Source organism: Elephas maximus, chromosome 18 (genome assembly GCF_024166365.1).
Source record: "Elephas maximus indicus isolate mEleMax1 chromosome 18, mEleMax1 primary haplotype, whole genome shotgun sequence".
NCBI lineage: Eukaryota > Metazoa > Chordata > Mammalia > Proboscidea > Elephantidae > Elephas > Elephas maximus.
The window spans coordinates 35921223-35947477 of NC_064836.1; the positions used below are offsets into that span (position 1 = coordinate 35921223).

Here is a 26255-nt window from a genome sequence, read left to right on the forward strand (position 1 = left end):
CACTTACCAGTAATAGCAGAGTCAGGACTAGCTGTTTGACAGAAAACAGGCAGACAGATGTCAGAAGTATGTTTTTTGACCAAGTCATGTTGAACATTAACAAAACCAAACAAGCCTTCGCTCTACCCTGGACATGTGGATAAGTTAGCCCTAAAAATTAACTTTATAGCCTTTTCAGAGTTTGTTGTCAGGTACCATCGAGTCGCTTCCGACTCATAATGACCTCTGTGTACGATAGAAGGAAACACTGCCCGGACCTACACCACTCTCACCATCAGAGTTCATAGCTAACCTAGCCCTAAATTCAGACTTTTTTGTGTGTCTGGGGATGTGAGTGAGCATGCTAAATTATATTGTTTCCCACCTCTCTGGAGAATGTAATCGAGTAATGTGTTTTTTCCCCACGTTATAAATGAGTGTGCAGGTAAGGCAACCTAACACACTAAACCAGTGAATGGTGGCTGTTGTTACTTGGCCAGCTCAGAAATCTGAGCCATACCTCAGCTTCTAAGGAACCGCAGAGGACTCTGAAGGGGATAAACCACCCCTGAAAAATCAGGAGTCACAGCTTTGTAGTAGTTTTAAGAAACAAAATAAACCCTCCTCGGCAGTTTCTCTTCCTGTGGTATATAGTTTCCTGTGGGCTATGTGCCTTGGGGCGTATTGCTGACATTTTTGGGGCCACCCCCTTCCCAAAAGGAAGCACCTTGAAAAGGTGAGGACAAGGCCACTGACCCTTCAGCCCCTGCCCACCCCTTTGATATCAGGTCTCTGCCTACCACGGACTTTGTCACAATATGGCAACAGGTCCTGATAACTTCATTAGGAGGTAGGGATATTAGAGAAATAGAAATTGAGCTCACCATACAATCTCCTTCTTAAAATGCTCTCTGCTTCCTCCTCACCAGCTGCAGGGCAGAGATACCAAATGCTGAATACATTTTAAAATATTAAATTTTGCCATCTATCTTCTCTCCCTGATGAGACAGTGATCTGGTTTGCTGAAGGGTATGAATATAGAAAAGCTTCATTCACTTTTACTAATTTAGGTTACCATGAATCACTAAAAAATTTAAACCATAGATTAAAAGAGAGACCAAAAAACAAAAGCAGACACCAAACCCCTTCCATGGATTCATTCCCGACTCACCACGACCTGGTGTGCTATGGAGTAGAACTGCCCCATAGAGTTTTCTTTGCTGTAATCTTTATGGAAGCAGATCGCCAGGCCTTTCTTCTGAGGTGCCGCTAGGTGGATTTGAACTGCAAACCTTTAGGTTAGCAGCCAAGTGAGAACTGAAACAACTCCTCTCAAAACCTCAACCGAAGGAAGTAACTGGGACAGGTAATGAGGATTTATTCAAAGGGAACATTTCTTGATGACATCGAGTCTATGGATAATATGGTATTTATATCCATTCCCATATACCTAAAAGGAAGGTTGACTATTTGAAATATTCTTAATCCTCCTCATTCTCATTCCCTTATTATTCTCTTTTTCATATTCTTTTCATCATGTTACAAAGCTACATTTCAATTCAGGCCAATGAGTCTTACAGCAACTTTCCTCCCCATAGCACAGGGGGCAAATTTGCAAACTGAGAGGTGGAAACTTTCCTACGTATATAGGAAGTTTTATAATTCTGATTTTCCAAAGGAGATGATAAACCAAAAAAACCAAACCCATTGCCGTCGAGTCGATTCCGACTCATATTGACCCTACAGGACAGAGTAGAACTGCCCCATAGAGTTTCCAAGGTGTGCCTGGTGGATTCAAACCGCTGACCTTTTGGTTAGCAGCCATAGCACTAAACCACTACGCCACCAGGATTTCCAAAGGAGATGATACCATGCTGTAATTGCTACGATTACAAACAGGTTAACTATCTTAATCAAATGAATGTGACCCCAAACACGCATTTTCCTGTTTAAAATGTAAGATATCGCCCCCTTAACTATTTCATTCTGTAGGATTGTACTCTGCTTAAAGATGATCATTGCTTGATTTTCTAGTTTTGCTTCAACTTGTTCTAATTTGAGCTCTACCAGTAGGGATGAGTAAATTTTTAAAAGAATGGGAAACAAATTCAAAATGCTAAATAACATCTCCATTTCAGTTATAAGTTGGGGGAGATGATTGAGTTAAAAATCCTTGCATATTGATTTGCTTGAATTTATGCAGGAAAACACTTAGCTTTGTTATTATTTTTTTAACAAAAAGAATTTTGAGATTGAAAATTATTTGTCAGCCTTACAACTTAAGATCTCACTCATTTTCAATAATTTCAGCTTTTCACATGGGTTATACCTAAGATGTTTGAGTAAAATACTACTTTTCCTATAGATGGCACACCTGTGTGTAATTCATTTCCAGTGGATTAGAAATAAAAGTTGCTGATTTTCCCCATGGTTAGCTTCAGCTCTAAGATTTATATACCCCCAAAATCCAAACCCGTTGCCATCGAGTTGATTCTGACTCGTAAAGACCGTACACGACAGAGTAGAACCGCCACATAGGGTTTCCAAGGAGTGGCTGGTGGATTCAAACTGCTAACCTTTTTGTTGGCAGCCCGGCTCTTAACCACTGCACCACGAAGGCTTCAAGAACTGAGCAGGATGTAATAAAGTCAGGAGGAGGGAGGGGCACGAACATGTATGAAGTGCCTTGTTTGTACCCTCACTGCATACACATGGTGTGCTCTCTGATTTTCTGAACATTTTTCTCATGTAGACGTGCTATTACCACTTGATAGATAAAGAAGCTGGAACTCGGAGTCCTTAAGTTACTTGCTGTCATGGATTGAATTATATCCCCCCAAAATGTGTGGATCACTTTGGCTGGGCCGTGATTCCGGGTATTGTGTGATTTTCCTGTGTGTTGTAAATCCTGCTTCTGTGATGTTAATGAGGGAGGATGGGCAGCGGTTATATTGGTGAGAAATGACTCAGCCTACAAGACTGGATTGTGTCTTGAGGCAAACTCTTGAGGTATAAAGGACAGAAGCAAGCAGAGAGACAGGGACGTCATACCACCAAGAAAGCAGTGTCAGGAGCATAGTGTGTCCTTTGGACCTGGGATCCCTGTGCAGAGAAGCTTCTAGTCCGGGGGAGGATTAATGAGATGGCCAACAGACAGAGAAAGGCTTCCCCTGGAGCTGATGCCCTGAATTTGGACTTTAGCCTACTTTACTATGAGGAAATAAACTTTGCTAAAGCCATCCACTTGTGGTACTTCTGTGATAGCAGCACTAGATGTCTAAGACACTTGGCTTCGGTCACAGCTAGTCTAAGAAGGAAAAAAAGAACAAAAAAAAATTAAACTCATTGCCATTGAGTTGATTCCAACTCATGGCAGCCCCTGTGTCCCGTAGGGTTTTTCGTGGCTGTAATCTTGACAGAAGCAGATTTCCAGGCCTTACTTCCTTGGTGTCACTGGGTGGGTTTGAACAGCCGGCTTTTCTTTTAGCAGCTGAATGCAAACCGTTTGTGCCACTCGGGACCTATTCTCAGAAGGAGTTGGGATTCACAGCCCCCTCTTGCTCTTGCCTCCCCCCCTGCCCCTAGGTGACAATGGAAGATGAAAGACACTGCCTTGTTTAGTGCATGGAGGACAGGGACAGACGGATGTACAGGATCAATAACCACCCGGAAAAGCTTTTCAAAATATTCGTGTCCTGTGACAGTCCCAGGCCATCTGAGTCAAAATCCCTGGGAGTCGAGTGGAAGAAGTGGGGGAGGGGTTGGACAAACACGTATTTTGAAAAAGCTTCCAGAAATATGCCCCTCCTTTCGGTAGAAGGAGCCCTGGTGGCACAGTGGTTAGGAGCTCGGCTGCTAACCAAAAGGTCGGCAGTTTGAATCCACTCAGCTGCTCCTTGGAAACCCTAGGGACAGTTCTGCTCTGTCTTGTAGGGTCCCCGTGAGTGGGAATTAACTTGATGGCAATGGGTAAAGGATTTTCAGTTGATAGGAAAATCTGGATAGACTTCTACACTGCCTTTTTTTTTTTTTTTAATAATCATTAAACAGTGATTGAAGTAGAAGGAAGGAGATCACAAGGAATGTTTCTTTAAAATGGAACAGATTAATTATTTAACAAAAAAGGTTGGAAATTTTCATTAAAATCGTGGAGCCTTTAGGATTGTTAAGATTCCCAGTGTTTCCTTGAAACACGTGTAAAAGACATTTAACTCTGTGTTCAGTTTCCAAATGACCCAGCCGTAATTACTTTTCGTTCAAGTCCCCTCTGAGATACTATTATTTCCCAAATATAATAGTCAAATAATTAGGTAAGGATAGTGATGAAGAGTACTTGGAATGTGGATGATATTTAAATAATCTTTTTAAACAAAACACTTAAACTAATTTGACGTGAAAACAGCTCATTTGGTTTTTTTCAGGTAAAGAATGCTTCTTTAAATGAAAATCCATTCTCTGGCTTCTCACTGGTCATTATTCATCTTTTGGAAAACTGCTTTTATAAGCATTATAATTTCCTCGGCTCATGCATTAGGACATTTTTAGTTTATAGGACACTCTTCATTATGGGTATCTGTGTTTCCAGGCAACGTAGCAGTGTATGTTACACATCAGTAATATTGCTTTGCAGGAAGAAGTTTGTGAAGGGAGAAAAGGCCCTTCTGTGATTTCGGAAATGGCGTTTGTTGATGTTTGCGTTTCATTTCATGGTGCTCAAAGCACTTTGTCATGAAGGATGGCTTTGTATTCCAGCTATCTAAAATACACAGTCTTTACCTTATCCTGAGGTCCTATTATTTTGTAATAGGCTTATTTTGAAGTTTATTGGTTTCCACAGAAATTTTACAGTGGGCTGTTTATGTTACTAGTGTTTACTGTCAGAGTTACAAGAATTAATCTAGCAAAGCCTGGTGATTTGGGGACACATGTCTGTATTCTTAAGCGCAGTTTTTGCTCTCTGCATGTTTGTTTGTGAAGAACTTTAAATGCAATACTGTAATTGCAAAATGGACTGTGTTAAAGACTTCCCTTCACCCTGTTCCTGAAAATGGTGAAACGTACCATTCTATGCTGCCCACTGTCTCGTATTCTCTTACACGGCGTTAACATCTCCAGTGTGCTTCTTTTCTAAGTTCTTTGTTCTTGAAAATAACCGCAGCTGTGGCTTTCTTTTAAATAATTGGATATCCTGTTTCTCTTCTCACACCTCCTTTCATTCTGCTTTGTAGTTCCTACCACAGCAGCCAGCACCCCTGATGCCGTGGACAAATACCTGGAGACTCCTGGAGATGAGAACGAACACGCCCATTTCCAGAAAGCCAAGGAGAGACTTGAAGCCAAGCACCGCGAGAGAATGTCCCAGGTAAATGCAACTCTTCAGTCCTTCAGCCCTGCGAAACCTGGGCCTCAGTTTCCCCAGGGCTGATAAATGCCTTGGTGTGGAATTGGGTCTTTAATTTTATCCGCATCTTTAAAGACATCAAGTTTTAACTTTAAACATTTGCTCCGATGGTATTGATTTTGAATTTGTTGTACCCTCCGTTCGCGTGTCACCTAGGAAAGATTTAGGTGTAGTTGTGAAGTTGTATTTTGTAAGTACGAAATAAATTATGCGTTTTTATGGTACCTGTAATCATCACATTATAAATTAAAATTCATTCAATCATTCTTTAGTAACGATGAAGAGTATTTCTTTATTAAATACCAGATTATTAGAACTTTGAACTTATCATTTCTTGAAAAGTTAATTCATAAAACCATAGAAACTTAGAAGTTATAATCATTTCTCCTAGTCCCATAAGTGGTGGATAGCGGGATAGAGGTTCAGAGAGTGGTTTCTCCCCTCCAGCACAAAGCAAGTGTTGGGAACCCAAGCCTTCCTCACTCTTAGTATAATGCCTTCATTACATCATGCTGCAAGTCATTTTGTTAAAATATCAGGTTCTTTATTAAGCACAGTGAAAAATAACCTGAGTCCCAAAACATGGCTGTGGTTGTTGCTGTTAGCTGCCATTCTGTTAGCCCGATACTCATGGCGAGGAACAAAACAGTGCTTGGTCCTGTGACATCTCCACGATCAGTTGCAGATCAGATCATTGTGATCCAGAGGCCTTTCACTGACTGGTTTTTGGGAGTAGATCACCAGGCTTTTCTCCCTAGTCTTAGCCTGGAAGCTCCACTGAAACCTGTTCAGCATCATGAGGAACATGCAAGCCTCCGCTGCTCTGCATGAGGTGCATTGGCCAGGAACTGAACCCCAGCCTCTCACACAGAAGACGAGAATTCGACCACTGAACCTCCAGTGCTCACCCCACCTCCAAAAAAAACATGGCTGATCAATATATAATTATTATCAATCACTGTTTGAGCTCTGCCTATTACTAGGTGCTGGGTATTGTTGTTGTTGTTAGTTGCCATCGAGTTGATTCTGACTCATGGCAACCCCATATGTGTAGAGTAGAACTACTTCATAGGGTTTTCATCCCTGTGACCTTTGGGAAACAGATCTCCAGGGCTTGCCTCTGAGGCTCCTCTGGGTGGGTTCAAACCACCAACTTTTCAGCTAGTAGTCAAGTGCTTAGCCCTTTGCACCACCAAGAAAGCTCCTAGATGTTGTATAGAGTTAGATAATAGTAAGAATTTTAGCCTTTTCTAAGATTCTTCCTTAATCCACAATTATTACATGCCAAAAGGTGGTCTGTTTGAACCCACCAGCCACTCCTTGGGAGAAAACTGTGGCAGTCTATTTCCCTAAAGACTCCAGCCTAGGAAACCCAATGGGACAGCTCTGCTGTGTCCTATAGGGTTGCTATGAGTCAGAATTCAATTGGACAGCCATGGGTATTACTTGTCAGTCACTGTTCTATTTACAGTCTGTACAGAAAAATAGAGTAAGTCAGATTTAAGAAAATATAAACGGAAGAATGAAGAAAGATAGCAGTTTAAAGTCAGCTGTTCGTTTTTTGGTGGTTCGTCTTCTCTAGTGATTATCAGAAAGTAGGACTAATTGGTGCCACATTTAGCAAAAATACCTACTTAAAGCCATCACGGTAGAAGTTAAAAAGGATTTGTGAGTTAGTCTGCCATATATTTTCTAAGATCATGGTAAGTCTGTAGTAGACAGTACTGATGCACCTAGAATGGCGTAACAGAGTTCATTTTTTAATTTGAGTAGCCGTGATACTTGGCTCTACTTTGTTGTATTTAAACACAGACGCACAGATACAGTCACAATACTTTTGGCTCTGGAATATGTTGTGCAGTTCCAATTGTTGCCCATGATGGAAGCCTAAAAGCAAGTTGAGCTAGAAAGCCAGCTAGCATGTGGAACGGAAAAGTTTCATATGAAGACAATTCTTTTGAAAAATAAGAGTATTCCATTAGGAAAGACACAGGCTGATCTATAACCACTGTTAAAGAGCAGGGTGACTGTCCACCCTACTTGTTGCCAGTGGAGTGGTTTCCTTTAAACTTAAATCCTATCTCAGTTCCAGTTTCTGAAGCTTTCAGAAGCTTCCTATTGCTCTCGGAATCTAGTTCTGGGCAAAAGCTCTCCAAAATAATAATGATAAAAATATGCAAAATGAACACTGAATGTTCAGCCTGGCATTTGAAGTGTCTCCCGCCCCTGCCCCTCCTCTAGCCTCCCAATCTGTCTCTTCTGCCTCAACTGCTAGCATGGCCCTGTCTTGCTTTCCTCTGCCATTCTGGTTAGGCCACTCTCCTTACCGTCTGCTAAACTCATTTTGGGCTTCCCCTTGTTCTCAGCATTGCTTCTTCCGTAAATGGCCTCCCACGCTTGCACTGTCACATCTCCCCCACTCCTTATACCCCACATAGTCCTCAGAGTGGGGAAAGCAGTCATTGCTCTGGCCTTTCCTTTAAATATTTGCTTTCCAGTTTGATTAGTGATAGTTGGACCTATATGCCTTATTTTTCTAGCTGGATTGTAAAATCCTTTGCATTCATGTAAATTCACATAAGGCACCTTGGTAACCTTGAATTTCTGTCTTGGACACATAAATAGTCATTATTATGAAAAACAAATGCAAGCTCTGAATTTTTTTTTTTTTCTCTCTCAGTAAGTCCTTTTGATCCTTTTAAGAAGACGGATATCAAATACTCTAGTATAGGTTTCCCTAGTAATGACTTAACTCCATCTTAGCACGTCTGTTTAACTCATGACTTAGTTCATGTAAGTTTTGATATTTTATCTTTTAGTCATTAAATATGTCTGAGATGGCTTAAAAGAGTTTATCCCGGAGCAGAGAATGCTGCTGACTAGATACCAGTGGTCATAGGAAAGTGAGCCGTCTGAGATCAACGTTTATCTTCGTAATCTGTGGTGCTGAATTCTGGGGACAGTTTGACTTTGAACTTGCCTGCCTCTTAAATCTCTACTTAGTAGTTGTCATTTTCCTCTGCATGAAACAGCCAAGTCTTTGAAGATCCGTAAGTCCAGATGATATTGATAGCTTTGTGTAGGCATGGAAAATCGCTTTATAAGAATATCTAGAGCAACCTCAGTGTTTAGACTCTAGAATTTTAAATTTCAAAGAAATTGTTTTTTAATCGTGTGTGCATGGTGGTTTTTTTTTTTTTACAAATACGGAGGTTTTTTGTTTGTTTTATTGTTTGGGGCTCAAAATAGCACTAAGCCTGTAGTTTTTGTTCTGTTGCTATGTTGGGAATACTATTTACCCAATACAAATAAACATCTGAACAGTGTGCTCATACTCTAGTTACTTAGGTCTTTAGCAGTTTTAATATAACCTTTAAATGAAGTCCTTCAAAACAAAACATTGACCTTACTCTAAATTTGTTGTTTTTAAGCTAAGCACCCATATTGTCTTGTCAAGCTGATTTCCACTCATGGTGACCCCATGTGTGTTACAGTAGAATTGTGCTCGGTAGGAATTCCAGTGGCTGTGACCTTTCGGGAGTAGATGCCAGGCCTTTCTTCTGTGCTTCCCCGGGTGGACTCCAACCTCCAACCTTTCAGTTAACAACCGAGTGCATTAACCATTAAGAAAAGTCCTTTCTCTCAGTACCAACTATCAATAAACTTAGCTTACCTGTTGGAATTTTCATCTTAAAATGGTCAGTTGGGCCATTGGGAATAAAAGCATGGTCTTTAGAGCCAGCCAGTTCTTGGTTCAATTTCTTCTCCATTACTTACCTTCCTGACCATGAGCAGGAAACTTAATCTGGTCTATACAATGGGGGTGAATGGGCGTGGTGATGCCTAATCTTAGAGGCTGTTGTAAGGAATCAGTTAAATGAGATAGATTATGTGAAACACCTCACACAGGATCTGGTATGCAGCAGGTAGTCAGTAATGTTGTCTGTTAGCATCGTTCCCCAGTGGAAGCCACTGTGCGAAGAGGGACATCAGGCCTGCAGAGTAAAGACGTGTATTTGTCTTGTAGGGTGCGCGTACAGGTGAATTGCTTTATTTGAGGGGTGGGGACAAATATAAAAACTCTCCCCAAGTATATATATTGTTAAATTGCTCTGAAAACCAAACCTGGATTTCATTTTTAGAGTAAATGTTCGTTTTCAGTTTATTAGCTAAACAAATCACCTTAATTATTCTATGAGGAGCTCTGGTGATGCAAATGGTTAAGTGCTTGGCTGCTAATCAAAAGGTTGGTGGTTGGAACCCACCCAGCATCTCTGTGGGGAAAAAGACCTGGTGATCTCTTCCCACAAAGATTACAGCCTAGAAAACCATCTGGGACAGTTCTTTCTCAGATGGGGCCTCTATGAGTTGGAATCAACTCGACAGCACCCAACAACAACAATTATTCTATGGGTTCTCCAGCTCAAAGCTGAAAGTCCAGGTTGTGAATGAACAAGAAGGTGAGATGATCAAAATGTAAATGTAATGCAGGATCTCAGTTTTTCGTATTCTGATAAGACGTGGTTTCTATTTCACACTGATTCTGAGATTCTTTGCCTATTGAATTCATGGTGGGGTATAGGCTCTGAACATTCTCAAAGCAGGAAATTGAAATATTTACCTCATCTGTAAGGCTAAGGTAGGTAGCTCTCTTGCCCACACTGAGGCATCTGGGACAAAGTTTCTTTTCTTGTGTGTTCTCTTCTTACTCATGGCAGCACGCCACTTGTCCCAATTTTGCTGTGAATTTGAGGTTATTTTTAATATATTCTTCAGCTGTAATAAGAAACTCTTTCCATCCTATTTTCTGCATAATTTCTCCAAAGCAACATGAGGATACTAATGTATCTTATACAGAGAATTAAAGCTAATGGCCAGTGAAATAGCTCATCAGAACTCATGTAGTAATTTGATTATGTTTTATTCCATAGGTCTCTGTCAATAGTTATTTATTCCAAGCCTCTTTTCTTGTGATCTTGAAGGACATCGGGAAAAAAAAAACAATATTTTAAGAATGTTGTTGTTAATTACCTGGAGTTAGCTCTGACTCATAGCAACCTCTTTTATAACTGGCTGGTCCTGTGTTGTCTTCATGATCATTGCTGTGTTTCAGTCCATTGTTGTGGCTATTGTCAGTCCATCTCATTAAGGGTTTCCCTCATTTTTAGTGATCCTCTACTTCACTAAACACGATGTCCTTTTCTAGCAATTGGTCTCTCCTATTGACATGTCCAAAGTAAGTGAGCCAAAGTCTCCCCATGGTCACTTCTAAGGAGCATTCTGGTTGTATTTCTTCTAAGACTTACTCATTCTCCTGGCAGTTTTTAGGGATAAATACCTTTAACGCCAGGCTTTTAGAGTACAGAAATCAGATTTTCTCCTACTTTGAAAGTCCACAAACTACGTAAAGTACATCTGGCAACAAAATGATGTTTTGGTTCCTTGATTTTTTTTTTGCTTGTTTGTGTTTTTTTTTTACCTAGTTCGGGTATGAATTGTACTTAAACTCTGCTTGACAGCTGATAGTACACTTGAAAAGGAATGGGCAGCCATAGGTGATAATTGTAAGAATCAAATATCATTTTCTTATGACAACATGTACAGCTGAAGCCTTTTCCTCTTTACATTCAGGTCAATGAGTGGACTTCACTCCGGGAAATCCTGGGTGAATATCAAGACTGAAAGGAGATTGGCTTTATTTTACTTGATTATTTACATCCTAATATGAGGTTAAGGGCTATGGCTGCTAACCAAAGGGTCGGCAGTTTGAATCTGCCAGGTGCTCCTTGGAAACTCTATGGGGCAGTTCTACTCTGTCCTATAGGGTCGCTATGAGTCGGAATCGACTCGACGGCACTGGGTTTGGTTTTTTTTTTTTTCTTTTTTTTAATATGAGGTCAAATATTACTCGGATTGGAACGTAATAATGATTTTTTTAAAAAACACTTAAAATAACAAAAAATAAAGGAAAGCTCTCATAATCCATCCCATTAAATCTGTATTTGAAGGGAGAACTGATGGTTTTAAATTCAAATGTTTTCTCATTTTATAGGTCATGAGAGAATGGGAAGAGGCAGAGCGTCAAGCAAAGAACTTGCCCAAAGCTGATAAGAAGGCAGTTATCCAGGTAAATTGAACCCATTCCTTGCCAAGTAGGAAACGCCTGAACCTCTGTGTACTCAGTGCCTGGAGGTTGACAGTTCGAACCCACCCAGAGGTACTGGAGAAGAAAAGTCCTGGCAATCTGCTTCTGTTAAGATCACAGCCAACAGAAGCCTATGGAGCCGTTCTACTCAGTAACACATAGGGTGGCTATGAGTCGGAATTGACTTGACCGCAACAAACAAAACAACAAAACTGTAAATCATTGTTTAGTAATGGTTTGAGTTACTTAAAAAAAATCCTGCTTTAATTTGTTCCCAATTAGCTCCAGTTAGAAGTCATGCCATAAAATTCATAATGATTACTAACAGTCTTCTTTTTTGTCAATAATATAAATATGGTTGCTGTAATATTCTGCCTGGTTGCTGGGAATCGCAAATGGTTAGGCACTTGATTATAACTGAAAGGTTGGTGGTTCGAACTCACCCAGAGGCACCTCGGAAGATAGGCCTGACGATCTGCTTCTGAGAGGTCACAGCCTTGAAAACCCTGTGGAGCAGTTCTGCTCTGCATACGTGGGGTTGCCACGAGTCAGAATCGACTCAACTGGCACCAACACCACACACCAATTTTCTACCACTTCATCCCTTGACAAAGATTATGTGAGGATTTGAACTCTTGTCAGAAAGCACTGTCATAAACTCGAAGGTTAATATGGTCATTTACTTAAACTGATTTCAGGAAGAAAGAAATTAAAATGTTTATATATATATATAATTTAGAGTCTTACATTTATCCTACATTGTTGTTAAGATCCGCTGGGTGAGTTTGAACCACCAACCTTTTGGTCAGCAGCCAAGTTCTTAACTGTTGCACTACCAGGGTTGCTTTAACCTCCATTGTCATTGGTCAGATTAATGTTTGGAGACCCTGTGCAACACAGATTTCTATTAAGAAACTAAGCTTTGGTGGGGAGGGGCAGGAAGCCAAAGTAACCCCTAAGACATGATGAATTAGTCAAGATGTTAGAATGACCTTATGCGATCTTTAGCATCGTTTTCATCTCTTGGAGAAAATAGAATACATCACTCCTAAAAGACTTGGATTGGCTGCCTCATCTCTTGTTTAGTTCCAGTTGATGTGTGTGTGTGTGTTTACAATGGCAGCATTTCCAGGAGAAAGTGGAGTCTCTGGAACAGGAAGCCGCCAACGAGAGACAGCAGTTGGTGGAGACACACATGGCCCGAGTGGAAGCCATGCTCAACGACCGCCGCCGCCTAGCTCTGGAGAACTACATCACCGCCCTACAGGCTGTTCCTCCACGGGTAGGTCAAGCTGAGGCTTCACTTTACAGTTTACTTCACAGTACAGACAGTGAAGCTGGGGGTCCTGGGAACTGCAGGCCATAAGAAAGAAACTAAGAGAAATGCTGTGAGCACCATTCATGGGTTCAACTTCTGTCCATTCCTTCTTGAAGTTGAAGGGTCACAGGACAGCTGCCTCCATGGGTCATCTCAACACATCTTTCCACCGAAAAGGCAGATAGACTTTCCCCGGACTCAAAGTGCAACACCTGACTTGATATTCTTGAGGTAGCGATGACCTGAAGAGTTAAAGTTGGGGAACCACACCACAGTAAAGCTCGAAGGATGTTGAGAAGTTACTAGGCCCAGCCCTCTCATCATATAAGTGATGTAACTGAGATCCAGAAAAGTTGACACTTGGCTCAGTTATAAGGGTTTTTAGTGGCCCAGTAGGAACTAGAAATTGGATTTCCTGGTCACAGGACAGCAGCCATATTCTCTGGGAAAACTCCTAGTCAGTCATGACCTCTGTGGTGGGAAGGCTTATTAGTAGTGCTTAGTGATCATTGCCATGGAAGGCTTACCAAGCAATGCAGGCATCAGTTTCCTCAGTGAAGCTCAGTGGGAGAATTTACTAGAAACATTCTGAGAGTATGAACATGTCTGCTTGCTCTATCCATTATTGAGAGAGGGTTATTAAAATCTCCCAACTGTAATTGTAGATTTGTCTATTTCTCCATGCAGTGCTATCAGTTTTTGCTTTATGTATTTTGAAGCTCTGATGTTTGGTGCATAAATGCTCAGTTTTTATATCCTGTTTGGTACCTTGATTCCTTTATTGTTTTAAACTGACCTTCTTTATCCCTACTAATATGTTCTGCTCTGAAATCTACTTTGTCTAGTACTAATAATGCTACTCCAGCTTTTTTTTAAATGAATATCATCATAGTTTATCTTTTCCCGTCTTTTTACTCCTAACCTATTTGTACTTACATTTGAAGTACATTTTATGCCTGCAGCATACACTTTGATCTCACTCTTTTATCCAGTCTGTCATTCACTGCTTTTTAATTGAGGAGACCATGTGCATTTAATGAGATTGTTGATAAGGTAATGTCTAAATCTGTCATCTTGCTATTTGTTTTCTATTTGTTCCCTTTTTCTTCTTTTTATGCCACCTTTTGGACTTAAAAAAATATTGTTATTATTATTTTTTATCTCTGTTGTCTTATTAACTATAATTTTAGCAATTGTTTTAGAGTTTATATAGTGCATCTTTAACTTATAGCAATTCTGTTATACCCCATCAAGTGATATTGTACCGCTTCACATACAGTATAAGAATCTTACAATGAAGTATTTCCATTTCCCCTCTTACTCCCAGTCTTTGGGTTATTGTTATCACACTTTTTTCATACGACATTGTTAATATTTTTGTCTAAACAGTCAATTCTTTTCACGTGTTTTAAATAACGAGAAAACAAATCTTAGATATGCATCTATGTAGTTACCATATCTGGTGCCCTTCATCCTTTGTGTAAATCCCCATTTCCTTCTGCCTGAGGTCTTCCTTTAACATTTCTTATGCTGCCTGTCTGCTGGTGATAAATTCTTTCAGATTTTGGATGTCTGAAAATGTTTTTATTTTGTCTTCATTTTGAAAGATATTTTTGCTGGGTATAGAATTCTAGGTTGAGGTTTTATTTCTTTCCCAGTACTTATCTTTGCTCCTTACTAGATACATGTCTTTATCTGGCTGCTTTTAAGATTTCTCTTTATCAGTGATTTTGAGCAATTTGATTATAATGCGCCATGATGTAATTTTCTTTATGTTTCATGTTCTGGGGATTCATTGAACTTCTTGGAGCTATAGATTTATAATTTTTATAAATTTTTTCTATCATTTAAAATATATTTTTCCTGGCTACTGTCTTTTCCTTCCTTCAGGGTCAATAATAAAACATAACATAGACTGTTAGAGTTGCCGTGTAGCTCACTAATGCTCAGTTCATATTTTAAAATCCTTTTTTCTCTTCAATTTCACTAATCTTTTTTCTGTAATATCTAAAATGTTGTCAACCCATCTGGCTATTTTTCCTCTCACTATAGTTTTCACCTCTGGAAGTTCAATTTTTTTTTTCTCTCTTTTTTTCCTGTCATCTGTATTGCTACATAACTTTTTGAACCTATGGAATGCACTTATAAAGGCTTTTAATGTCCTTGTTTGCTAGTTCTGATATCTGTGCGAGATTTGTGGTGATTTCAGTTAATCGAATTCTCTTCTTCTGATTACTACTTTCCTGCATCCTTTCATACTTGGTAATTTTTTATTGGATGCCAGACATTGTGAATTTTGCTTAGTTGAGTGTTGGCTATTGTTGCATTCCTATAAATATATCTTGAACTCTGTTCTGGAATGCAGTTAAGTTACTTGAAAACAATTTGATCCTTTTAGATTTTGCTCATATAATTTTTTAGGCAAGAATACGAGCAGTAACCCATCTGCGAATTATTCCCTAATTAGGGAAAGGCAAGACCTTTTTGTATACTCTACCGTGGATCTGGAGATTTTCCAGGAGTAGGCACTGTTCCTGACCCTGTGTGAGCACCAGGCGCTGTTACCACTAATCCCTTTGGGTGGTTCTTTCCCTGGGTTCACGTTGTTTCTTTCAAATGCATGTGCTAATCAGTACTCAGACGCATGTTCAAGGTCAGCCCTCTACACGTAGCTGGGTTCTCTCACTGTGCCGCTTTCCCCTGTCCTGTTCTATGAACTCTCACTGCCTTGTTCTTCTCAGATTGTCTTCCCTGTCCTCAGTTCAGGGAGTCCATCCAGCTCTGTGAGCTGCCACCTGGAAGCTCTCAGGCAGTAAATTTGGGTGATTGTAGGGCTCACTCATTTGTTTCCTGTTTCTCAGGGATCACTGTCCTTTGTTTCCTAATGTCTAATAAATTGCAAAAACATTGTTCCATCTAATTTTTCCATTTCTGGTTGTTCGAGTCAGATGGGTAAACCTGGGCCCTGTTACTCCACGTGGGTTAGAAGCAAAAGTCTGTGCCTGTTATGTAACTAAATCAGTAAGCCACCCACTTGCACTGATTCTCCTCGCTGTCTGGATTCCTCTTCTCTGCTAAAGTTACAGTACTGAAGGCTGCGAGGAACCATCAGAGAGTTTCTGGCAACCTTCCAGATAGCTAGATGGTATTGACGCTGTTTAGCGATAACATCAACTAAGACCTTGAGAGATTGAGTGGGTGATACTGGATGACACTGCTAGGGTGGAACTCTTGAATCACAGTCACCCAGTGCAGTACCTTCTCACTGGAGTATACTTCCCTCTCTGAACAAAGAGCATTTGAGCAAGAATATACACATTAGCGTTTTCTATTTGGAATAAAGCTCAGTTCCAGCAAAGACCTGCTCAGTAAAGTTCTGTTGATGCCCTTCTGCAGATAAAAACTTCCTTGGTTCATCTCTCTTTCTAGAAAGCATGTTTTCAGGGTTGGGCTTGTTGGGATCATTTGCCAGAGCAGGGCAAGGTGGTGGGTGTTAAGGCAGGAATCTTAATAGCTGGCATTGAGAGAAATGCTCCAGCTGAAAAGTTCAGTCTCTGAACTAGGATCTTTGCTAAAATGGTCATTGGCAGGGCTAAAAATAAGATGTGGGCTGAATGGAGTCTTTAACAAATACACATTCAAAATCTTTGAGTTTAGTCTCATCCACCAACCCAGAAAAGGCAAGGAGAGTAGTTGCCAGAGATTGATGTTTCATCAAAGAGGATAATTTTAGATTGGCCATAATGGTGGTTGTTGTGGGCTTGTTGATCACTTCATATGGAGTTGGGCATTATGTTAATTTGAAATAAAAAGACTGAGTTAGGAAGAACATTTTACTGTCAAAAAAAAAAAAAAAAAGAGGTATTGATTGATCCAAGAATTCCTGTTCAGTTCTTATCTCAGAAATACATAAAACGCTCACATGTAATAAAAAAAAATGGGGCTGGATACCACAGTCATGCAATATTGAGGTTTTCTGCTGTTTTGTTAAGTTACCATCTTTTGTCTGAGCGTTTTATTTAAATTCTAACATATGGCTTGACATGACACTTAGCTCTGCAGTTTAGAAAATGCTGGAAGATTCTAAGCCTCTTCTTGAGGACTTTTATACATTGCTTTTGAAAGAATTGGATTGAAAACCTATCAGATATAGTCTAAGGAAGTTCACTCCTTGTAATTGGAGCCATAAATAACATGTTTCTACAATCTCTTTTATACATTACACAGTGCCTAGAAAATATAAAAACATTTAGTAAATGTTAGTTGGATATAAATAAGTTAATTAAGAGTGTTTTGATATCTGTATATTCTATAGATATTACCACTCATAAAATAATTATTCTCCTAACCTGACCAAATTCTACCACAGGGTCCCAGACTTAAGAGACAGGAAACAACATGCATTATTTCCACACAGGCTCTTTGAAGCTCAAGTTTAATCCATCTTTTAGCATTTTATTTCTGTGTGGTTAGAATTCTTGCTCTACTACTAATTGTATTTTGTAAATTCCTAGGTGTCTTAGTTACCTAGTGCCGCTACAGCAGAAATATCACAGGTGGATGGCTTTAACAAGCAAGTTTATTTTCTCACAGTTTAGGAGGCTAGAAGTCCAAATTCAGGGCACTGGCTCTAGGGGAAGGCTTTGTCTCTCTGTCAGCTCTGGGGTTAAGGTCCTTGTCTTTTCTGAGCTTCTGCTCCTGGGCAAGCTTCATGTGGCTTCGCATCTCTCTTTTCCCATCTCTGCTTCTCTCACTTGCTTGTTTAATCTCTTACATCTCAAAAGAGATTGCCACCCTGCAGTAATCCTGTTTTATTCACATAACAAAGAAAACTCATTCCCACAAGGGATTATAACCACAGATATAGGGATTTACAACACATTTTTGGGTGACGCGATTCAATCTATAACATCTTATCTATATGTATTTTATTTTTAGAATTTCCTTTTCAGTCGATTATGTGCCTTAGGCTGATAGTTACAGTGAATGACCAGCCTAAAGGTACATTGTTTTGACTCAAATTTAAAATCATGAATGTATGTATACATGTACACACACACACACTTTTTTTTTCTTTTAGTTGAAATAAATACTTAAAATATTAAAATATTACTATGGTTAAAACAATTATATTTTCTCCAGATGGGGGGAAAAAATACAGTACAGTGTCTTTTTATTGAGGACTTTAACTCTCTTCTTACTCTGTTCAAGGGATAGGGATTCTGAGGACCAATCCTTCAGTCTTTCCACTTCCCTAAAAGTGTTCAGAAAAGGTAAATTCCTCTTCAGTGCTGCATCGCACACAGGTAACATCCATCACCCTTGGAGGCCTGTGAGATACCAACCTTCAGGACTACCAGAGCTAAACATATTTTCATTTCTCCAGTCTCAACAATTGCATGCTTCTGGCTTTTCACTTGACGAGAGCTCATATTCGGTCTCCTCATAGCCTCATGGAATATGAGCTCCATAGTCTCTGAGTCTCCTTGTCTCTGTAAGGGGCCTGTTTCTTCACAGATGGAGAGAATAGGACAAGGATGCCAGCCTATTCAACACTCTGTATTCTGAAGAGAAATTAAGCTTAAAGTGGGATTCTGCACAGTTAAATCAAAGACTAAATAGGGATTTCTGTTTAAAATAAACTTTCCGGTATAGGCCTAAGTCTAAAAAAACTTAAAAAAAAAAAAACCATTGCCGTTGAGTTTATTCTGACCCATAGGGACCCTGCGGGACAGTAGAACCGCCCCCATACGGTTTCCAAGGAGCTGGTGGATTCGAACTGCTGACCTTTTGGTCAGTAGCCATAGCTCTCAACCACTAAGCCACTAGGGTTTCCAGAAAAACTTAGAGGAGTCCCTTATTTTAAGAGTTAAAATGCTTTAAAATGAGAAATAAATATCCAAGCTTTTTTTTTCTTTTTTTTTTTTTAATAGTACATCTGAAAGTTTAGTGTTTTTACAGAGACACCGTTTAAATCTTCCATTAGGCAGCACCATGGTTATGATCCTGGCTTTGACAGCCTTTTCGTATTTCTGATTGGATGTATGAATTAGGAAGCATTTTCTTTTCACATTTTTTGTTGTTGTTGATGATTTTTTTTTTCTTACCAATTAATTTTTTTTTTAGATGAAATTCACATAACAAAATTGACATTGACCATTCTGATAAAAAACATTTCCTGTTTGTCTGTCTAGTCAGGGAAGTCCCAGTGGTGTAGTGGTTAAGAGACATGGCTGCTTACCAAAAGGTCAACAGTTTGAATCCACCAGCCAGTCCTTGGAAACCCTGTGGGGCAGTTCCACTCTGTCCTGTAGGGGCTCTATGAGTCCGAATCTACTCAACAGCAACCGGTTTGGTTTCGGTTTTATCTTGTCAGGAATATTTTTTGTTTTGTTTTTTTCCCAGTGTCTCATAATCAGAGTCATCCTATTAATGATAAAATTTATTTCACACCTGTGCCTGCTGCTCTACACTCAGGCCCTCAGTATTTGAATGAACAAAAAACGTTAGCAATTCTATAGCACTAGCACATTTTCCTTCCTCGTTTCTGAATAGGTTAGCCAAATGTTACATTTTACTGAGATCTTGGAAAACTTCACAGAATTCATTGGTGGAACATTACTCCAACGATATGTGCAACTTTTAACTAAGAAGCATGGCTTTGTCACTATGTTGAGATTTTACCCAAAGCAATTTGGTAAATTCTTTGAATGCGGTAATAAATGCTAAATAAATGAGAGGGACAGTTGAGGAAGAAATTTGTAACAATTAGTGGGCATTTTGTGGAACCTGATGCACCAGGAGTTTCCAACTATATTAATTGTTGACCTGGGGTGTTGAATCAGTGGCAGTTTGGTGTAACTATAAATTGTCTAAGTCCAAAAAGGAAATTAAGCTGCTAAACTTAGCTATTTTAGTTTTTATATGGCATCATTAACTGTTCTTCTTCCTACAACCCGTCATTTTCTACTATTTACTTTTGGTTGCAAAAGAAACATCAAACATTTTATAGAAGGCAACCTATATCTCCATGGTAAATATGGTACATTCATACCGATATACAATAGAAAATAAGACCAGCTGTCCTTGAGTCGATTCTGACTCATGGTGACCCCATGTGTGTTAGAGCAGAACTGTGAGCCATTGGGTTATCTTTTTTTTTATTCTTACTATTTATTTTGTTACTGTTGAGAATATGCACAACAAAACACACAGCAATTCAACAGTTTCTACGTGTACCATTTAGTGACACTGATTACGTTCTTCGAGTTGTGCAACCATTCTTACCCTCTTTTTCTGAGTTGTTCCTCCCCTGTTAACATACACTGACTACCCCCTAAGATTCCTGTCTAATCTTTTGAGTTGCTATTGTCAATTTGATCCCATGAAGATAGTTCTTAAAAGAGCATAATGTTCAAGGCAGACTTTTTTTTACTAGTTAAGCTAAACTATTTTTTTTTTTTTTTTTAGTTTTAAGACTTCAGGGGATATTTTTGGTTTAAGGTTTAAAGATTATCTCAGGGCAGTAGTTTCAGGGGTTCATCTAGCCCCCATGGCTTCAGAAAGTCTGGAGTTCATGAGAATTTGAAATTCTGTTCTGCCTTTTCCCCTTTTAGCAGAATTCCTCTATGGAATATTTGATCAAATTGTTCAGTGATAGTAGCTGGGCACCATCCAGTTCTTCTGGTCTCATGGCAAAGGAGGTAGTTAGCTATATATTCCATATCCTCCTCCTATTCCTGACCTTCCTTCTTTCTCTGTTGTTCGAGATGAACAGAGACCAAATGTTGTGCCTTAGATGGCTGCTTGCAAGCTTTTAAGACCCCAGGCACTACCCATTGAATTAGGAGGTAGAAGCACTGAACAAGTTACTAGGCCAATTAACTGGGATGTCCCATGAAACCATGACCCTAAACTTCCAAATCATGAAACCAAATCCCAGGAGGTGTTTGGTTGTATATAAGCAGCCTCAGCAGCTACTCATTTTTTTTTTTTTTTGGCATTGTATGTCTGTCACACAGCTTTTGCCAATTCAGCCTTTTACAGATGTCCAACTTCTTAACAGCAATTACAATAATCAATTGTGCAACTCTACCATTTATCAATGAGATATTTTATATAAGTGAGTTCATATAGTATTCATCCTTTTGTGATTGACTTATTTCACTCAGCATAATGTTTTCCAGCTCCATCCATATTGTAGCATGTATCAAGACTTCATTTCTCCTACTGGCTAAGTAGTATTCCATTGCATATATGTACCATATTTTACTTATCCATTTATCTGTCGATGAGCCTTTGGGTCGTTTTTGCCTTTCGGTTATTGTGAATACTTTTGCAGTGAACATTGGCATACAAGTCTATTTGAGTCTCAGCTTTCAAGTCTTTAAGGGTGTATTACATAGGAGTGGAATTGCTGGGTTGTCTGGTAGTTCTACCATCCACTACCACCATACGTTTTGGGTTGTTTTTTTTTTTAATGGTAGTTCTATTTTTAATTTTTCGAGGAGCTGTCACACTGTTTTACATAACGGCCATTCCATTTTGCATTCCCACCAGCAATGGGTAAGGGCTCCAATTTCCCCATATCCTTGCCAACATTTGTAGGTTTCAGTGTTTTGTTTTGTTTTTTATCTTAACCATCCTAGTGGGAGTAAAATGGTTTATCTCATTGTGCTTTTGATTTGCATCTCTCTTATGGCTAATGACGCTGAGCATCTTTTCATGAGTTTGGTGGGCATTTGAATGTCCTCCTTGGTGAAATGTCTATTCAAGTCCTTTGCTCGTTTTATGATTGAGTCATTTGTCTTTTTGTTGTTAAGTTGTCAAAGTTTTATATATATTTTGGTTATTAGATTCTTGTTGGACGTATGGTTTCCAAAGATAGCTCCCAGTTGGTAGCTTGCCTTTTCACTTTTTTGGTAGTCTTTTGATGAACGAGTTTTTAATTTTTATGAGGTCTCATTTATTTCTTTTGTCTTTTACCGTTTGTGCTTTTGTTACTATGTTAGATTATCCATTGTTGGAAGCTAGGCCTGACAACGTTGCCACTGCTTTTTCTTCTAAGAATTTTATTGTTTTAGTTTTCACTTCTGGGTCTTTAATCCATTTTGAATTTGTTTTTGTGTATGGTGTGAGGCATGGATCCTATTTCATTTTTTTCTGCACGTGGAAATCCAGTTTTCCCAGCACCAATTATTGAAGAGACTCTTCTTTCCTCATCGAATGGGCTTAGCACCTTATCAAATGTCAGTTGACCCTAAATGTGTGGTTTATTTCTGAACTCTCAATTCTATTCCATTGGTCTATGCGTTTATTGTTATACTGGTACCAGACTGTTTTGATTACTATAGCTGTATAGTAATCACAAAGTGAGTCCTCCTACTTTGTTTTTCTCTTTCAACATTGCTTTACTTATTTGGAGCCTCTTGCCTTTCCATTTAAAGTTGAGGATTGGTTTTTCTATTTTTGTAAAGAAGGCTGTTGGAATTTTGATTGGGATTGCATTGAATCTGTAGATTGCTTTGGTTAGTATTGACATCTTAACAATATTAAGTCTTCCAATCCGTGAACATGAACATCTTTCCATTTATTTAGTCTTCTTTAATCTCTTTCAGCAGTGATTTCTAGTTTTCATTGTCTAAGTCCTTCACGTCCTGGTTAGATTTGTTCCTGGGTATTTTATTCTCTTAGACACGACTGTAAATTGAATTGTTTCCTTAATTTCATTTCCGATTTCTCACTGCTGATGTATAGAAGCCCAACAGAGTTTTGTTTGTTGACCTTGGACCCCGCAACTTTGCTGTATTCCTCTATTATCTCTAGAAGTTTTTTTGTGGACATTTTGGGATTTTCTATATGTAGGATCATATCATTTGCAGATAGAGATAATTTCACTTCTTCTTTTCCAATTTGGATTTCTTTTTGCTCTGGCTTATTGCTTGTGCTATTGCTCTGGCTAGGACTAATACAATATCGAATACAAGTGGTGAGATCGGGCACCCTTGTCTTGTTCCTGATTTCAAGGGGAAAGCTCTTAGTCTTCCTCTATTAAGTATGATGTTAGCTATTGGCTTTTCATACATACCCTGAATTGTATTGAGGAAGCTCCCTTCTATTCCAGTGTTTTTTAGGGTTTTCATGAAAAAAGGGCATTGGATTTTATCAGATGGTCTTTCTGCATCCATAGAGATGATCGTGTGGTTGTTTTTCTTTGTTCTGTTGATATGGCGTATTACGTTGACTCATCTTCTGATGTTGAACCGTCCCTGCATTCCTGGAATAAATTCTGCTTGGTAGCCATAGGGCTTTCGATGGTTGATTTTTCAAAAGTAGATCTCTAGGCCTTTCTTCTGAGGTACCTTTGGATAGATTCAAACCTCCGACCTTTTGGTTAGAAGCCTAGCACCACCCAAGGACTCCTATAAAAACAAAACCAAACCTGCTGCAGACTCCTATAATAGACGATAAATGAGTTAAAAATCACATGCTGAATTCCTCATCTGCAAAAGCACTTGGAGAGAAGAATACCAAGGTTTTTAAGGCATTCTACCCTTATGTTTTGAATATAATCAAAATTTTGTAAAGCTAATCAGAATGTACTTAAAAGTTAAAAGACTATTAGGTTGAAAAATATCTTTTAGAAATGTAAAATAATTACCCTAGTGGTTCAGAGTTTCAAGTCAGAACTGACTAGAAGGCAACAGGTTTGGGTTTTTTAATTTTTTTGGTTTTATTCACTTATTCATTCTTCATTTATATCTTGTTGATATTTATATAAATTAGTGGGCATGTTTATATAAATTAGTGGGCACAAGGGGACTCTTGAGAGCGCTTTTAAGGACAAACCCACTAAGAAACACCAGGTGGAAAACAAAACGAGATAATTTGCATCTGATGAAAAAAAATCCTGTAAACTATATGCTGAGTGGTTCACATGCAATTTTAGTAAAACCTCTAGGTATCACTTCCTTACCTTGCTGTGAATCTTTAGCATGCTCAGTACAGTTCTTGCTAAAGACCAACAAGAAGTATGTACTGGACACTCTAGCATTTCACGTTCTTAATTGAATTAAACAGGAAACCAAGAAGTATGTAGGAAAGGCATTTGCATGAAAGCTGTACTGTGCCTCTGAGACCATATTCATCATGCAGGTTCCCTCCACAGCAGAGTTCCACTCAGTCACTGTCTTCAGATATGAAATAGCTCTTCATTGGATGCTGTCAGAACATACAGTGCTGGAACGTTGTCGTTTGTTCCAGCGAAGGTTACATATAATATCCATTTTCATTTCGTTCTTGGAAATAGAAACCCATTATGGAAACAGATTTAGTTTTTTTTGTTATTTTAGACAAATGGGTAGCACATTATTTAAAGTTCCAGTCTTTATTCACATGCCTGGAGATACAGACACCTCCCTTAGAGAAGATAGTGGCAGAAGGTCCTCTCCCTGGAACGTGTGCACACACACACAAAAGTTTGCACCCATTTCAGGGGGGTTTGCTCAGAGTCTGAACCTTCTCCTTTTGTTATCTGGGGCGGATCTTTTCCTTCTATTATGTGTATTCTTTGCTATAAGTTTTAATAATAAGATTGGACATCCAGTGCCAGTGCAACCAGATGGTAGTATTAATACACAGACTACCAAAATTCTGAAATAAGGGGAGCTGGTCTGAAAAAATTGCTAGTTTCAGAAGATTTAAAGATTTGAGACTGATTCAAGTTATATGAGAAGAGGTTACAAAATAAGATTTCTTAAACTCTCCATGTTTTCAGTACCCTTTTGACTAGCCACTGAATTCTTTTTTTTTTTCCTGAGCGTATGAATAATCCTGTTTTAAATGTAAGTATTGCGACAACGTTTTTGTTAAGTGCTGTCGGATTGGTTCCAACTCTCAACCTGTGCACAACAGAAGGAAACAATGCCTGGTCCTGCGCACTCCTAACAATGGTTGTTGCAGCCACTGTGTCAGTCCATCTTGTTAAGGGTCTCCTCTTTTTCGCTGACCCTCTCTCTACTTTACCAAGCACGATAACATGTCCAAAGTATGTGAGACAGTCTCACCATCCTTGCTTCTAAGAAGCTTTCTGGCTGTACTTCTTCCATTGGCAGTCCGTGGTATATTCATTATTCTTTGCCAACACCATAATTCAAAGACATCAATTTTCCCGTCTTACTTATTCATTGCCCAGCTTTCACATACATACAAGGTGATTGAAAATGCCATGGCTTGGGTCAGGTGCACTTTAGTCCTCAAAGTGACACCTTTGTTTTTGAACACTTCAAAGAGGCCTTTTGCAGCAGATTTGCCCAATAAATACTTCATTTGATTTCATGACTGCTGCTTCCATGGGCGTTGATTGTGGATTCAAGTAAAATGAAATTCTTAACAGCTTCAGTGTTTTCTGTTTATCAAGATGTTGCTTATTGTTCCAGTTGTGAGGATTTTTATTTTCTTTATGTTGAGGTGTAATCCATACTGAAGGCTGTAGTTTTTGATCTTCATCAGTAAGTACTTCAAGTCCTCTTCACTTTGTCTTCTTAAAATCATTTTAAACTACAAAACAATTTATGTGATTTCTAAAGAAAGGAATATGGATGGTTTTCTCGGTGGAGATTAAATACTTAGCTCAGCTCCTACATTTAAAAAATAAAAAGGTTGTAACCCAAAAGTGTCCATGGAAGCATCTCCAAATGTTACTTTTTTTTTTTTTTTTTGATGTCCTAAAGTGTTTTACTTCTTAACATCTTAAAACATGAGGGTGCGTGTGGATTTCTGAGTAGCAAAGTAGGAAAATCAACTCAACCAAGACCATCTCATACCCAGAAAGGCTTAAACTCCCTTAAGTGTATTTTTAAACCTGCACGCAGAGGAGTTTGTACATTTCACATGATATGCTCAAGATTTCTTGAAATACAAGGTGAAGAACTGTGAAAATAATGGACCTGTACCTATTGGTGGAAACAGGAGAGAATTGCTGAACAAGTCACTTATGACCAGGAAATGTTAGGGTGCTCCATAGAGTAAGCCATTTACTTCTTTCTTCTTGGCAAGATTACGCCCAGGGCTTTTAAACACTGTTGACGGGAAATGGTTCGAGCCTCAAGTGTCTATGATGATAAGATGCCAGGTCTCTGACTCAATAAAACTAGAGTGGGACAAGGGGGGTAAATGGTTATGTTCCAGTATATTTCCCACATGCAGTGTCAAGTAAAACTCTCCATATTCAGACGTGTTTGGCACGAGTCAGTCCTGTTATCACCAGTCAAATCTGGATGATACTTACCAATCCCAGCGACAAACCAAATCTGAGATAATGTGTAAAAGGACCATGTGAAAAGGCAATGCAGCTGAGAAGTGGGGGAGCTAATAAAAATACATTAACTTTTATAGGGAAGGGCCATGACATT

General features: G+C 39.1%; 1 protein-coding gene across 4 annotated transcripts in view; it reads left to right on the forward strand.

Moving 5' to 3' along the window:
- The window catches only part of APP (amyloid beta precursor protein), a 302781-nt gene that overhangs the window by 199079 nt on the left and 77447 nt on the right, over positions 1-26255 (forward strand). For all 4 annotated transcript variants that reach the window (XM_049858263.1, XM_049858264.1, XM_049858265.1 and 1 more), the window contains 3 exons: positions 5208-5341; positions 11433-11507; positions 12649-12807. In XM_049858263.1, the coding sequence (XP_049714220.1) occupies positions 5208-5341; positions 11433-11507; positions 12649-12807 (368 nt within the window). The remainder of the gene's footprint in view (positions 1-5207; positions 5342-11432; positions 11508-12648; positions 12808-26255) is intronic.